Genomic DNA, 16,626 nt, shown 5'->3' on the forward strand with positions numbered 1-16,626 from the left:
TAACTTCCCTCAGGAAAAAAATGTGGAGTTAATTATCTATGTAAAATGTCAGATGCAGGAAAGGGGCTGTGCTTACTTGGATATCCCATCCGAAGCGAAGTGACTGATTTCCACCACCACCACCACCCCCCCCCGCTTCTTCTTTTTTTTTTTTTTTTTTTTTTTTTTTCCTGAGGGGTGGAAAGGGCCTCGCGAAATAAAAGTGCAGGACCAAGCCGGTGGCTCCCAGAGCGGCCGGGGCGGGCGCGGCGGGAGCCCCCAGCGCAGCGCAGCGCAGCGGAGCCCAGCGCGGAGCCCACCTGCCCCCGGGGCAGCATCGCCAGGCTCCTCGCCCCGCAACTCCTTCCCCGCGGACTGAGACCTTGATACATACATATACATAACATATATACACACATTTTTTTGTCATTTTTTTTTTTTAATCCTTCCCCCCGGCTTTTCCTCCAGGACTTTTTCCACCGCCTTGGGACACCCGCAAACTTCTCCCCTCGCTCCCCCTTTCGCCCCCTTTGCTGGTGGTTTTCGGCTTGGTTTGGTTTTGTTTTGCTGTTTTGCTGCTCTGAATTTTTTATTTCCCCCCCCCCCCCGCCCCCTTTGGAAGACCCGCCTGCCTCTCGCCTCCCGTGCCCCACCGGAGAGGCCGGGAGCGGCTCCGGCGGCGCGGGCAGCACCTCCCCGGCGCACGGCGTGCGAGCCCCGGCGGCGCGGCTTCGGCTCGGCGCGGCACGGCCCGGCTCGGAGCGGCTCCCTGCGGCCCGGCACGGCCCGGCTCGGCTCGGCACGGCTCGCCCCGGGCGCTCGCCCCCGATAATGCAGAGCTACAAGTACGATAAGGCGATCCCGCCGGAGAGCAAGAATGGGGGCAGCCCGGCGCTCAACAACAACCCGGCCAAGAGCAGCAGCAAGAAAGCCCTGCTCATCTGCCTCGACTGCCTCTGCCTCGTCATGGGTGAGCAAGCGGGGGCGAGGGGGGGGCTCCGCGACCCTTCTTCCCCGCTCCAGGCACCCCCAGCCCGTCCCCCACCACCGGGAAAAACTTTTGGGAAAGTTTGGCGGCGGCGGGCGGTCAGAGCTCGCCCGTGCCTCGGCCGCTCTGCTTCCCAAACAAAAGCGGAGCGGGGCCGCCGGGAGAGCCGGGCCGGGGAGCGATCAGGAGGAGCGGCCGGGCCGGACCGGACCGGGAGACGCGGGGGACAGCAGGGTGTCCGCCGGGCACAGCAGCCCCGCACCCCGATCTGCTTAGTATTATGGATATGGGTTTATTTATGTGTCGCTCCCCACGATGCCGCGCCCGGAGCGGCGCTGGAGGGTGGGGGAGCAGCCCGGCCAGGCGCTGGCGGTGCGCAGGGGGCACTGTGGGCTCGGGGATGCGACCCCGGGGGTTCACCCGCGCCGGGCCCCGCACCCCGGGGCAGGGTCGGCGGCACCTCGGTGGCGCCGGGGCCAGCTCCAGGTGGAGGCAGTGCTCTACGGCTGCTCCACCGCCCAGCCCGCGGGGACCCGTGTTTTGGTTAATCCTGAAAAACAGAAACTCTTGCCGCTCTAGTTAACTGTGTGTCGCTCGGCTGTCGGGTTTACCAGCGCGTCTCTCTTTCTCCCCTCGCCCCTCTGGCACATCTCGCTAAACTCATTCCTTTAAAAGTTTGAAGTGCTCTCATGCATCTCGCAGCCGCTGGCAGAGGTCTGGGTTTGCCTGCCTGCTATGGCTTTTGGAGCTGGTATGGCATGGAAGGGAACTGTCAACAGTGTGTCTCCAAAAACTTTTTGCATTCCAAAACATTACCCCTTCCATTGTGGCTGCGATGCTGAATATTTAATTGACAGACACAGGCAGGGGAAATCAACTGGCTTCCAACAAAGAGATTAATAACACAACAGCACGTGAGTTTAATACTCCAGACACCACAGTCTTTAAAACAATTGTTTCTGCTTAGAGCCCATTTTTTAAAGACTGTCAGTTTGATTTAATTTTTATGTAGTTTATTGATCATCTGGTGTATATTACGAGGCACTAATACATTAAGAAGAGAGGCATGGTTTTCTCTTTATATTCCCACAAGAATAGAGGCCAGTGCAGAAAGCTTCATCTCCTCGGATCTGGAAAAAATAAAAATACTTGATATCCCATATATGAAATTAATATAAGTAGTAACATAACTAGCTTGATTTACCTCACCTATTTAAACAGAAGGTTTGGATTCCTAGTAAAACAACTCCTAGGAGTCAGAACTTTTAAACTTTTATTTACGCAAGTTTTCTTAACTTGAGGCATTCCTGGCATGAGTAGGTGCTATTTGAATGGGAAAAGGGTTTTGCTTCCCCTTCTCTAGACGAAGGGTCCTAAATGAAAAAGCAGTTAGTTGACATGTGTTATTCTACTTGTGATAGTTTGGGTAAACAGGACTTATCAAGTATCACTGGAAGGCATTGTTAGCAGGGAATAATGTGATACAGCACAACTGTGACTGTTGCTTTGTTTCAGGTTACTGCAGGTGGAAATTGGAAAGTTAACACCAGAGTTGGCTTGTTAAGGGTTTTTGGTGTTTTTTTGTTGGGGGTTTTTGTTGTTATTCTGTTGTTGGGTTTGGGGTTTTTTAGAGTGAGGAGCATTTAAAAGTAAGAGGATGAATTTGACAGCTTAGGTCACTGGTTTAGATCACTGGCAGGTGAAGAGCATGGGTGGGACATGGTAAGGAAGGTGATTATGAGATGGATAGCCCATGATGCGTGTTTGGGGATGGGCTTTTCAAATACACCCAGATCAGTAGTATTGGACCTGCTGGTGGATGACTGGGCATGAGTTGCTGTGAAAGCAGCTGCCCCACTCACAGGAGGTTTGGCTTGCTCTTCTCTCTGCCTTTCACTAGGGAAGACTATGAGCTTATAGTTTCCAAGCACTTGATTCCAATTTTCTCCCTTTCTGAGCTTGTAAAAATAAAAAAAAAAAATTAAAAAAAAAAAAAAGGAACGAAAGAAACGCTTGTTAAGTTGAAAAAAAGGTGCCCTAGCCGAATCCTTCCTGTAGGAGAAAGCTGGACAGGTACAAGTTAATGGGTATTTACATGCTCTGTTAAAAAAAAAAAAAAAGTCCTATGGAAGATAACGGGGAGCACAGTTGGGTGAAATAACTTCTTGTAAGGTGGAGGGACTGAGCAAAGGTCTTCTGCTTGTGCATGTAGGCACGAGGCCAGTGGCCTCCAGTGCAGTTAAACTGAGTTACACCTCTTGAGTGGCTGCCCGAAGACATTCACAGAAGCAGGAAAACAGAAGGCTTTTTCTCATTTGAGGACCACTTTAGGAAATATTAAAAGTGGTCATTTGATTTGCAGAGGCCTGTGACGCTGCATTGGCTTCTACAGCAGGTACTGCCATAATTTTGGCCTGAATTGGTTTTCTCTGAGGGGAAAATGAAAAGAATGAACTATGGCTTAAATGTCTTTCAGAAATGACAGACTCTTTGTGAGGCTGTAGATGTGTACAAACCCTTTGTTTACACACAAATTTAAACAAATTACCCAGAAGACAATTATCATAAACATCTAAGAAAGTCTGAATTAGTAAAGCAGAGCTATCAGGAGCTTCCTTCAGCTTTAATTTGGTGAGAGTTGTTAGAAAGATCCACTTTTGTCTTTCATCTAAAAGTACTACAATGGTTATCTTGGTAGTAAATGCATAAGAGGAAGATTTTTATCTTCTTTCCTTGAGGATCTTGGGGAGCAGAGTCATGGAGCCATTGCCAGAAGAGCACTGCTGGTGGAGTAAGTTGGATGAAGATCCACTGAACTAGACCCCCAATTTCTCCTGCATTTCCAACTTGAGTTGAGTTGGCAGGGAGCTGGGTTTTACTGAATAACCAACCCACTCTTCTAATGAGTGCACTTGGCACTCACAAATCCTTGGTTTCTTGCATGAACAAGAGATTTCATCACCAACACTGTGAACTTCCCAGAAATTCCGTGTCCACGCTTAACTCAGTAAAAAAGGCAGAAAAGAACTGAGTGTGCATTTATTAATAAAGCAGGTCATCCGAGGGGGGAAAATAACTTTCTCCATCTGCTTCCTCCTCTCGGGAGGGCTCTATTTAGAGAATTAGAAGATGCTTCCTGAAATTGTTAGGGCCACAGGCAAGCTTGGTGGTGTGGAAGAGTCCCTGCTGCCCTGTCCCTGTCTTACTGGTCACTGTGACACATCTGAAAATGTGATTGAAGAGCTGGGCGAGTCTGAAGCTGCCCCCACTGAGCCGGTTGGTGTCTTCACATTGTAGATCTGTGGGGAACAGAGCAGCAAAACAAGAGGCATGATGGGAGGACCTCACTCCACCTTCATCTGATCGTCTTCAGCCCAATCACAGCCTGTCCCTTTGCCAGGAGTTCCTTGCAGCTCCTTCCTGGAGCATGGAGTTATGAGGGGAAAGGAACTGGGGTGGCTCTGGCTGGGGCAGGTCCCCATGGGGCTTTCCCCAGTACCATGGGGTTTTGCTGCCCAGATGCAGCACAGCAGCCAGCCACCAACCTTCTCCTGATGCAGGAGATGTGGGCCAGGTGGGGGAAAGCCTTCTGCCCTGACTCTTAAGTTGGGATGTTTGGGAGCCTGGCCCCTCAGATGTAGCATCTAGGGTTAAATTTATTCCTCTCAAACCTACTTTTTTCCCTTGGCAGAGACTCCCTGTGCTCAACAAACTCTGAGCAGCCACCTGTGCTCTGCTGATGGGCGCTAAGTCAAGCGTTTAATCTCGGAAAAGGGGAAGGCTGTGTCAGCAAGGGCGATAGGGCAGATGAGGGTCTTCAGTAGCTTGTATTTGTGCAGCTTGCGCAGGTAGAACAGCTTCCAAAAAGTCTTGCTTGTGCCATAAAATAGAGGGATTTCATCTGGCATACCTGCTTCTGAGGCTTGTGGAATTTGGCTTTATGTGAGCATATGTTTCAGGCTGGTGGGATGTAAACTGCACATAATTTACTGCCCTTCTTATTTTCTGCCTCTAATTTAATTTTCTCTCTTCTGTCAATCCCAGTTAATCTGTACAACACAAGTTTTACTGCCTTGGGGAGGTTTTTGAAGCAACAGATGGATAGACCTCTTACAACCTTAATATCTCTGCAGCTTTCTCACAAATTTGGCATCTCCTCTTCTGTAACAAACTTGATGCTAAAATGAACTTTGAAAGTAAATATTTACACTAGCTGGACCTTGACATGTTTATGTAAGTGGGGATATAATCTTATAATTTGGGCTAACAGTTTAGATTACTCTTAACTTTCCTCTTCTGTGTAGAAAACTGTGTCATCCTCCAGCTTTCAGAACAAAAAGGATTTGAGCTCTGCCATGGGCCCTGTCGCTTCATCACAAAAATTGGTGCAAACAGGCCTGGGATTGTCATTTAAGTGTAAAGAGTGGGAGGAATTAAAGATGAGGGTGAGGTTAGAGTTATCTGGATGCTGTAAAGTTGGATTTGATGAGCTAAGCAACTTTGCTTTGTTTGGGTTGGGGTTGTTGTTTTTATTTTTGAGACTACCCTGCTGTGCAGCACTCTCTTGTTGTGTAGGTAACATCTTTCTATATACCTGAAGAAACTGCTGAGCCAATGATTTCTGATTTTCAGCAAGGGACAACAAGATCTGACTGTACTAAACCAGCTGGACAGTCCCAACCCCTTGGTGTTGCCTTCTCCACGATGTGTCTTCTCTGTGTTGGGGAGGACTGAGTCCATACCACATGCAAGAAGCTGTGTGGGCGGAGAGTCGTCATCGTGTTTTGGGCATCCCTAGATGGGGTTTGGTCGTTGATGTTTATGTATCACTTAATACCTGTAGGATCTCTTGGTGGCCACGAGCTCCTTGCGAGGCAGCAGGGATGGCTGGTCTGGAAGTGCTTTGGCAATGGCAGGTTGGCAGAAGTGGAGTCTTGGCATGGGGTTGTGCAGTTGGATTCCACCATAATTTGGGAGTAAAGAAGCTTTTTTTGAGCCTTGGAAAGCTTCATATTAAAGCAACAGTCAGCATCTAAGTGCAATACCCATCTATAGTTTTGTTCCTCTCTTGCAAGACCAAACGAGTCAAAGATAACTGGAAGTAAAGACAAGAGAAATACTTTGGAGGTGTTTAAAATCCACTTTCTTTGATTTGCTTTGTGAAAACAAAACAAAACAAAAAAAGCAAACCACCAAAAAACCAATGAGCTTATCAAAAGGAGATTAGTGACAATTATACTTGAGGTGTTAATTGCAGAACAAGGAAATGCTGTACCTATGGCAGACTGAGTCCTCAGGGGTATAAATGTGCTGGCTTTCCTGAGTTGGTGGAATTTGGCGAGCCTGAAGATGTGTCTCTAGGAAAAGCAGAATTACGTGCAACTGCTTCATGGCCAGAAGTGCTTTGAATCCTGTGTACCTGCTGCTGAGACAGGCAGGAGATGGGATCACAATTACAGCAGATGACATTTTTTAATTGTCTGTTTGTAGTGAGCACAGAAAATAATATAAACATCACTCCCAGATCAAACGGATTATTTTTATGCCCTTTAAATCTCAATTTAATATGCATACCTTTTTTAGTCTGCTTTGGTCTGACTTTGTTTGTCTAGATACAGGCTGATGGTGTATCTCCAGATGCTTGTTCCTCCATGCACCGCCCAAAAATGGTTTGCATACCACAGCTGGGCAACCCTCACACGGGCACTGTCTTGCAAACCAGGGCTCCTCTTTAGTGCCTGCATCTGAGATAGCAAAGGTGTGTTTGTATGTCTCCATCTCTGCCTGAAATTACTTAAAAGAGGAGGGGAGGGGAGGGGAAGCCCCAGCTCTGCTCCATGGCTCGCTCTGGCAGAGCAGACTCCGTCCTCTCTGTTTCGTTCATACAATACTCCCACTTCATCCGTGGCAATCCAGAAGGGACCGTTGTGGTCGCCCAGTCTGCCTGTGCCTCGAACAAGGGCTGCCTGTTGAAGGGAAAGGCAGCAGCCTTCAAACCCTCCTATCCCAGCATCCACACAGCCGGTGCTGGGAACAGCGGCTTTCCTGGGCATCCTGGGGGGCTGTGTCCCGGCAGGGGTCAGGAGGGAAACCCCCTCCCTGGATGCAGCTTTCCCTCCTGCACAGCAGTATGACATCTTGGTGTGGTACCAGTGCTGTCATGCATTTACTTTTTTTCTTTCTTCCTTTTTATTCTGTCTTAGGACCTTGTCTTCTGCAGTTGTGTTGGGTTCTGTTGATAGGTCGGGTTTCATATTTCAAAAAAAAAAAAAAAAAAAGAATTATAAAGCCTCAACAGAAGAGGTGAATTAAAAAATACAAGGCTTATTTTGTATTTATAATATCTGAAATCAGCGTTCTGAATACACTTTTATGCTTCTACCCTTTCTAACGTGTCTGGAGGTCCTGCCTGTTCCCAGCCTTCCATCTGCCTTTGCAGATACCTCAGCTGGGTGCGTCTTGCCAAAAGTTGTGAAGAGGTTGCCCTGTCTGATCCTGCCTGATCCTCTTTGTGGATCAATGTGGCCCCTTTCTCAGAAGGGCATTTGTATCCCTTTCAAAGCCACCCCGTCTCTGTTTCTCCTTCTCCCATGACATCTACCTTGGAGAGGCACTACCTGCTCCACAATTTTAGCAGGTGGAAAGCTTCTTCGTGTGGATCAGATGTCTGTGCCCAGGATTGTGTTGGAACAGCTGTTGGGAAGTTATGATCAAGAATCCCTTCTTGCCTTTTAGCTGCACGCAATGGCTTAGTTGCAGCAGTGGGATCAGGATCAGCAGAAGCTGCTCCTCAAGTTGGACCTGAGAAGGGAGAACATCATCAAAAATGGGGAATTTGAAGTGTCTTCATACAGCTTTTGATGCAAACAGTTAGAAAACTTGTCTTAAGCATAAGTTTGTTACCAAGAGAATGTATGAATGAGCTTGAAAATTAGGTTTGTCCTCGCAGGTTTCTAAGTATCAGAAATTCCTATGGACTGTCGATACTTTCAAGTCAGTCACGTAAGTGGGCTTGTTTTTCACATGTGTTGGATGTTTTGAAGATAGAGGTTGAAAACAGACTCTCTGCATCAAGTAAATGTTATAAACAGAACATGTAATTTAACTCCAGAGCTTCTGATACTCTGAAAATGCCTGTGCTCTCTATGCTGTGTGTTCCTTTTCCAGCCTTGGGTGTTCCTTGCCTGCAGATTGCATCCATATATGAGCTTGTTTTATCTGAGCATATGGTGCTCTCCATCAGAACTTGGCTGGGGTTGACAACCAAGGCCCAAATGAAACTACAGTTGGTCTGACAGTGATGGTGGCACTGAGTCAGTGGAGAGTGTTCATAATCCTTTAGTATTTTCCTGAAGATTTTAATCCCTGCTTAGAAAAACATGAAAGTGTGTTGATCATAGCACAGAGAAGCTTGGGAGATGCCTCCAGCCTTTCTGATAAAACATATTAGTGGGTTTAGATTGTGATGCCTGGGAGACACAGCAAATTAAGGCTGGATTGGCATTGCTGGGCTCACTCAGACCTTGCCCTGAACACCAAGGTAGCTGTGCCATGGAGGTGTCCTTACTGCTTTGTGAGTTTGCAGATGGCAGCTGCACCTCTTAGAGCTCCATCACCTTTACTGGTTGGCAGAGCTGAGAACAGTGTGGTTCTTCCTTTCATGGCTTTAAACAGAAAAGTGAAAGTTACTGGTTAGTGGTTTTGGGCAGCCATCCCTCCTGAAACAAATGATGCTCCCTCAGAGATCTCACTTCTTCCGGCAGTGTCAGCACAAAGGGAACAAAGAGCTGCACGGCATCCTGCAATCATCCTGCAAAAAGCTTTCACCTGCTTTTGCTGTAAATTAATGAGAGTGCCAGCCATTTTTGAAAGTTGTTACAGCAGTGCCCCTGTGACTGATCATGCATGTGCTGGAGACAGGCCCTGCAGATAGATATTACTTACATTGCTGTTAATTCAGCATGTGCTTACAGAAGCTGAGACATCATCGTATACCTCCAAGTGTCCAGCCACTGAATTTGAAAGCCAGTGTGCCAAATGGGGTCTGGGCTTCCTATCATCCTGATGCTCAGCACGTTATTTATGACCTCTGATTTGAGGTGGTGTGATGGGCCTTCCTTTAAGCCTGGCTGCAATGCTCAGTCTGAGGCTGGCTGGAATGAATAGCCAGCCCAGCCCTGGTTATCGTTCTCACTGATGCTGACAGTGAGGTCTTTGCTCTGGTCTTTGTAGCAGCACAGTGGCAGTGGAAATCAATTGCACATCCCAAGTATTTTGAGGGCTTCCAAGGCTTTTCTTTAAAGCCCACCACTCTTTAAAGTGTTAGTTTCCAAAGGGAAAGTCAAAAATAGTGTGGCAAAATGCTGATAAGCAGGTCTAGTCAGTGACTACTGGGTACATTTATGTTCTGAGTGATGCTCACAGTGTAATTTTGGATGGCTACTGAGCTGATGGCAGGCAGCAAAACTCCTTTGAAGTTGATAGCTGTGAATCAGTTTGGTGTTAGCAGGTTCGTGAAGCAGCTCTTTGATCACTGATCAGATGGCCCTTGCTTTTTGGGGAGCTGTTTCTCTGACTGCTGGGTTGAAACCCCAGAGGATCCCTGTGCCAGGATGTGAGCCTTGGCTGCCCTTGGTCCTGCTCAGGCACGTCACAGGGAGGTTTGTGCCTCTGGGAGTTTCTAATCTAAGGAGACAGGGAGCATGAAGGAGCATCACCTCCATGCGTGGGCAGGGCGCTGGAGCCCGGGGAGGGCACACTTTGAAGGCAGTGTTTCCAGTACAGATGCACCCGGGTGCCCAGTGGGGCTTTTGGAGCTACTGAGGAACCTCTAATTCTTTGCTGAATTCCCCAGTGAAACTGCAAACTTCAGTGCTTCTACCAGTCCTGCTGGGCCATCACCAGCCTTCCAAAGTATCTTTTGAAATCAGATCCTCAGCAATGCACTGCTGTGGAGAAGTTTGTGGCTGCCAGGGCTTGGGCTGAAGCATGTCCCTAGGACATGTGTGCACCTGTCCTGGAGCTTCCCACCCTAATTCCTGCAAAAACTTCCCCAGGTGGCTCTGTTCCTGCGCTTCGGTGTTCTGCAGAAAAGGGAAACAATCTTGGATTCACCCATTGCAGCGGGAGCTGGCTTGTCCTTTCTCGGATGAGAGCTGAAGTTTTTCAGGTTGAGGATTCAGAGGAAAAGGTGCACTAAAGGCGTCTGCCACTTGATAATACACCACAAATGGGTAATTCACAAAGGAAGGGCTTGGAAGGGGCTTTATCCTACTCATACTTGCTAGGCTAAAAAAAAGATTCCCTTTGTTGCCTGATCACAAGAGGATGTGCTTTTAGTAGAGGCCTCAAGGGGGGGGTTGTAATTTTCTTTTTTCTTATTAATTCTTATAAAAATTTGAAGCATTGGTTACTACCTCCTCAAATAATTTCTTTTTTCCCCCCACATAATCTGGGCCAGATATTTTTTCATCCAGCACTCCTCATTTCTTGACCATCCCTGCAGCTTTAGCATGCAGCTGTCATTCTGCTGCAGCTCCCACAAAGCAGCTGAAAACCAAGGTAACAGCAACATTTTGAGTGAAGGGGATGAAATGTGGGATAGGTTCAGCGTATTTCTTTGTCATTGTTGAAGTCCTATTCAGTCTGGAACTGAATAGGAGGCTGATTAGCATGTGGAAGCATTTCTAAAGCATTGGGCTGTGAGGGTTGGGTGCTTTGTTTTTTTTTTTCCTTAAAGGAGAAGTTTTGTGGCATTTATTTTTCTGACTGAGCTGTTATGAATCTCTGTCAAATGCAAAAGCCATAGAAAAGCCAGACAGCATTTTGGAGAAAGCCTGTTTTGATAAATCACCGTGTGCATTTGCACAAAGAGCTTTTCCAGTGTGTAAAACTCTCAGAGCTATCGCAGAATCTAGGCATGCAGCATGTTTAAAACAGCCAGAAAAGTGGGATACAGTTTGGGATATATCTGGATTGTGGATATAACAACAGGTGCTTTGCCTTTGCTCTCACTGAAATTGTCTGCAACAAGTGGGTATTGTGTCCACAGTCTGAAAATCCACCTGCTTAAATGCTCTGCATTTTGCTTTTACAGAGAAAGATGTAACTCTGAGGTCGATTAAAAAGCTAACTGCCTGTAAAAAACAACTTTCCCCCCGTGAAATTGCTTCAAATCCTGGGCCTGAGGCTGTTTTTGAAGAAAAGGGTTGACTTTCCCTTTAGTGTGAGGCGCTGGGCTGATGTTCCCATTGCACTCCCTTGCTGCGAGATCTGCTGTATTTCCTCTGAGTAGTAACTGAAATTACTGCTTTGGTAATGTTTGTAGGTCTCAGCTGAGTCTGTGCTAGAGCAGAAGTCCTGCCTTGGGAGTACCATATCTCTTGCCTTTTGTGGGAATGCAGGATTTTGGGGTGCTTGCAAGCCCCGAAGGAGACAGGAGACGCTGTTGCATGCCAGGGGCTGTATGGATGTAGCACACTTGTGTCCTGAGCTTGCAGAGACAGTGGGCAGTGCAAGAAAATGCTTTTAATTTCTGGTGGTGGACTTGAAGTCCATCTTGAGGACCTCAGTGAGTGAGGGAATTGAGGTTGCATGGAAAGCTCATGGCAGTACTTGGAGTCAAACCCTTTCATGATGCATGTACTGTCTAGACCCTGTGCCTGGGTTTCTTTGATGCCTTCTCTAGTTTTCTTTCAACTATTCTAGTTATGAAAAAATGGCCATCTCACTTAACCGTAGAATGGTTTGGGGGGGAAGACACCTTAAAGTCCATCTCATTCCAAACCCCCCTGCCATGAGCAGGGACACCTTCCACTAGACCAGGTTGCTCCAAGTCCTATCCAACCTGGACTTGAACAATTCCAGGGATGGGGCATCTAATCTTCTCTGGGTTCAGTGCCTCACCACCCTCTGAGTAATGTCAGCTACTGAAGGCTGATTAAAGCTATTGTTTAATTAAGGAGAACTTAGCTCCTCTGTTCACAATTCATGATTAAAGGATTGTTTGAAGTAATTCTGCAATACTTTTCCTTCCCTCCCCTTCTCTCCTTTATCATGAAGAAAGTTCCTAGCACTGTACGTGCCCCAGCACCAAGGGTTGAACGCTATTACGGGACCGCAAACCTGCTGGCAAATCTGGCTGCTGCCAAAGGCATCTGAACATTAAAAAGCCCTGCAGAGGGATGGAAGGGAGTTCAATCTCAGGATACGCTGATTTGGAAAGGGAATCCAAACAAAGAGGCTTTTCAGCAGAGGCTGAGGCTTGGCTTCTCTCAAGGGCAGTTTGGGCTTGGGGAAGCATCCGGGAGGCAGCGAGCGGAGCAGGAGTACATGAGCTGGATGCCGCGCGGTGTAAGGTTTCCCAGCACAGCGTGGTTTTGTGTTACAGGCTGGGGAACTGGCTGTGAGCACTCCTCTGCTCTCTTTTTTTCTTCTTTTTCTTCTTTATTTTTTTTTGTTTTTTCTTCCCCTCCTTTTATTTCTGTTGAAAACAAAGGAGAGGTTTAGGCCTTCTTTTTATATTATTTTAATAAAGGTTCCCATCTCCTGCAGGTTTGGCGATGCCTCTCGTTATTGATGCTGGAGGGGGACCCACTGGTGACTCCGACCTGGAGAAACCCTTTGCTGGGTCCCACACTGGCCTTACAGGGATGTTTTATTTTGCACAGAAAACTCAGCCCTCTCACAGGCTCACTGAGAGCACTCTGGCAGGAGACAGTGTTCCTGAGGGGACAGACACCTCATAAAGGAGTTTGGCTCAGATAAGAAGTGAAATGAGGTGTATTCTGGGGCACCTTCTTCACAGCAGGAGGGATGCAAAGTGGGGAGTGTGTCTGCCAAGTCCCCTGTTCCCCTGGCAGCCCTGTCCCTCACTGTGACAACCTCTGGTGCCACCACATTCCCAAGAAGTGCTATGAAGAGCTGAGCAGGGAGGAGGTGCTACCAACCATCCCAACCAACCAGTTGAATTTTTTTTATAGGCACCAGATGGTTTTAATAGAGGAAAGCTGAACTTCTTATGACCCTTCCCCACAGACGTTGTTTGTTGTTTTGTAGTTGTGGCCAGGACAAATCCCTGTCCCAGAACCTGTAGTGAGTGGAGAGTTTGATGCCTAGTGCCTTCTTTTCCCACCACAGCAAAAGCCTCCCCATTTCCCCCATGTTCCTCTGCCTGCCCTGCTTCCAAATGATCTGAGGGAAGCTACTGGGCATGAAAAACTTGAGGCTTTCCACCAATCCCTGACTAAGGAGATTAGCAAGAGTACAAATTGGAAGAAACCGAAACATCTAAAAGCAAACTACAAGGAAGCAATAAAATGTCAGGCCATGTTTTCCCTTCTAGTTGATTAAAAATTCTCCTGATAAGCAAGAAAGCTTTTGTGGTTGGACAAGACCTGTATTGTGTCAAATGCAGTGAAAGGTTTATTAGAAGGATAAAGTGGTGTGGGTGTTGGGTTGTACTTGCAGCCCTCCTGGAATTGTTATCCCCCAGAGCTGAAGGCCTTTTGCAAAGGTCTTGGAGCAAAAAGTATGATGGAGAAACTGCTTCTCCTATGGAGAGAGGAAGATGTGTGGAAATGGGGGTGTCTGGAGGGGAGTGATACAGATTGGTGTCTGTGTGCTGGACCACTATCAGAAAGGTTAACACAGAAATTGAATATAGGGGGAAGTTGTATGACAAAGGTAAAGGAAGAAGATCAAAAGCCACCAAATTACTGCTAATGAGGGTCTCTGGATGCTATATGTGTATCCATAATGCATCCAGCACTGTGACTGAGTGCATAGCTGTCCTGTGGCTGGGATAATTTCTGTAAATTCTCTCTTGTTGCCCCTGTTTACAGTCTCATTTCTGCCCAGGAGCATCGAATTTCTAGTAAATATAAAATCATGCCTGTCTCAAGTGCCATTCATTTCATGGTGGCTTTAAGGACAAGAGGCCATTGACATGCTGAAGACTGAGAGGAGGGGAAATTCAGGGGACTCACCTTGACTTTTGGAAAGTAGAAAGTCAAGCGGAAGAAGGAAATGAGGACTGGGTCTTCTCTCCATGAGAAAAATATCAGCATTGGAAACCAGTGTGCTTGGAGATCTCTTCCAGGTCAGTGCCAAGATGCTCTGCTGGGCCCATGGTTCCTCCGTAGCCTGAGAAATCTTCTTAGGATGAAACACAAGACAAGAATGACAAAGCAGGAAAACAAAAGGCTCACTTCCATGCTGTTGTGTTTGACTTCCCAAGATTTTAATTGCCAAGGGCTGCACTGAGAGCCAGCTGGCTGCAAAGGGATGCAGATTTCAAGTAAGAGAAGAAAGACTCTTCTTTTTTCTTTATCTTTTTTTTCAGAGGAACTAATAACTGTTATGTTTTCCTGCAGGAGGTGCAGTTTCCCCTCCAAAAAATGAATTATCATTTTTAGGTACCTGTTTCCTTAGCTCCTCCACCTGCTCTTAAGCTCTTGCTGTTTTACTCCCTGTAGGAGTAAGGGGATGCAAGCAGGAGGAAAGGCAAATATGGAGTACAAACTGTACCTCAATTTTAGAATTTTCTCCTTGGAGCAGAAAACTATGCTTTATACAAAGGTAAAATACAGTAGGTGGTTTAACTTGCAAGCCATTAGGCAGTGAGCCAAGAGATGTGTATTTCCCTGCAGATGTGGTACACAGTGACAGCCGGATCGTGCCCACCAGTGTGTGGCCTGGGAACAGACTTGACAATCCCAATTTTATTGCCAAACCCACATTTTCATATGATAACTTGAAGAGAATCAAAAAAGGCCAGCTTAAAATAATAATAATAAAGCATGGGATATTGGGATATTTGGCCTGCTGGTTGTATAAATCCTGACATTAGCTACCTGTGAATCATCCAGCAGCATGTTAATTGGTACCCCTCAGAAGATGAGGATTTGGCATCAGGTCTGCATGTAATTACAAGCCACACACAGAAGGACACAGGCAGCTAATGAACTCCTGCCAAACTCCAGCTCCGCTTCTGTGGCTTTTGAAGTCCACTGGTCTTTCAGCATTTTGTATAGTAAGCACTCAAAGGCATCAAATCACTCCTTTGACAGTGTTTAGAAAGGGTTGGTCTGTTGAATAACCGAGTCCCTCCAAACTCCCATCTGAGAACTGGAGCATCTATAGGCGCCTTTCTCAACAGAGCAGTAAATAGGCTGGAAATAGAGGACACCCCCAAGGAGCTGCTGAGCTCCTGCCTCGCTGACAGGAGCCAGCACGCTCTGGTTGCCATGATGGGCTGCAAGAAAAGAAACTATTTCCACTTAAAAATAGTTCAAAACAATCCCATCAATATGATGAACTTTTTTTTTTCCCAAGCCTGAGTGTTTAATACTGAGGCTGCGCAAAGTGGGGTGCAGAGTGTCACGTGGGTCTGCAGTTGCATTGGTGTTTCGAGGGAGGTAGTAAAAGGGTTTTTGAGGGTTTCTGCCCCATTGGAAGGGCAGGTTTTCATGATGCTAGATTTTGGAAGGTCATGGCGCTTTTTAATGGATGTTTTGTTGCTGGGATCAGATTTGAGCCTAAACCCTTATCTTCCTCTTTTCATGTCTGAGATGACAAAAGGAGTAGTTGTTGAGATAAAAACATTTTCCATGAAAACCTGCGATTTTCAGGCAAACATACCAGGCGGGTTTCATGGAAGTACCATGGTGAAGAGGAATAATGCAACTTGCCTTGAAGCCCATCCAAAAAAAAAAAGTAGAGGGAGGAAACAGAAGAGCCTTTGTCAAAATTAACTGCAATAAAGAAAAAGAGACTGCTATTCCCTTGGGCTTCTTTAACCTTTTTTCCTCAATTTATTCACACGTTCCTTGACAGCAGGGCACAGCATTGTTACAGGAGGCTGGAAAGGGAAACTGGGAGTTATCCATTTTGGGTTTTAAAAGGCATGGTACATGTTGTGTCCCTTGAGCCAGAGTGAATAGAGGCTTGGCCGTTGCCTGTGCCATTCAGATGTGGCCCAATTTATACTGTCCCTTAAGGAAATGGGGCTATGAAATGTCACCTGGCTGCAAAATGCAGCCATCGAGGGGAGGTTTGGGCTGTGCTTGGGAAAGGGGCTGGTGTGACACTGTGTGACAAGGGGAATGTGTGCACTGTGGCTTGCCCTGTGCTTGCAGAAGAGGGTGTTAAAATTTTCAGTGTTGCTGTTACACTACTGCATCACCTGGATTTGCAGAGTTTTCAGTTTCTTAGAGGGATAAAAGCACCCAGAACTCCAAGATGGTGTACGCCATGGAACCCTGTGTCCCCAAAAATTCTTTTTGGCTTCTAGGGACGTGAATAATTCATAGGGTGTCATCCAGGGGCAGATAGGGTCAGCATAAGTAAGTTCTTGTGAGCAGAACGGGGGTGGACACCTCTGTCACTGCCGGTGATGTCTTGTCTCTGAAGTATCCCGTTCACAGCTGTTTTCCGCCAAAGGAACACAAACTTCTGCAGATAAAAAGGTGGCAGCAGGGCCAAGGCAGCAGCCTCTGCCTTCCACCTGCAAAATTTCCCTTCCTTGTAATACAAATCTATTTTAATTAGGTGCATGATTTTTTTTTTTTTTAATATTACCTGGCTACCAGTGCAATCTCAGTTATATGATGTATTGCTGTATATTAGGATGTCACTCTGTATAGTAACTGCAATCAAAA

At 46.8% G+C, this 16,626-nt stretch overlaps 1 protein-coding gene across 1 annotated transcript in view; it reads left to right on the plus strand.

Annotated features, from left to right (window-relative positions):
* Window positions 1–756: 756 nt before the first annotated feature.
* Window positions 757–16,626, plus strand: part of PLPP3 (phospholipid phosphatase 3) — a 44,262-nt gene continuing 28,392 nt past the window's right edge. The window contains exon 1 of the mRNA XM_027879072.1: window positions 757–949. Coding sequence (XP_027734873.1) covers window positions 811–949 — 139 coding nt within the window. The 5' untranslated portion in view covers window positions 757–810. The remainder of the gene's footprint in view (window positions 950–16,626) is intronic.

The sequence above is a fragment of the Empidonax traillii genome, unplaced genomic scaffold (assembly GCF_003031625.1).
Source record: "Empidonax traillii isolate 1590-97213 ecotype Southwest subspecies unplaced genomic scaffold, ASM303162v1 scaffold50:size1795014, whole genome shotgun sequence".
In the NCBI taxonomy this organism is placed as follows: Eukaryota; Metazoa; Chordata; class Aves; order Passeriformes; family Tyrannidae; genus Empidonax; species Empidonax traillii.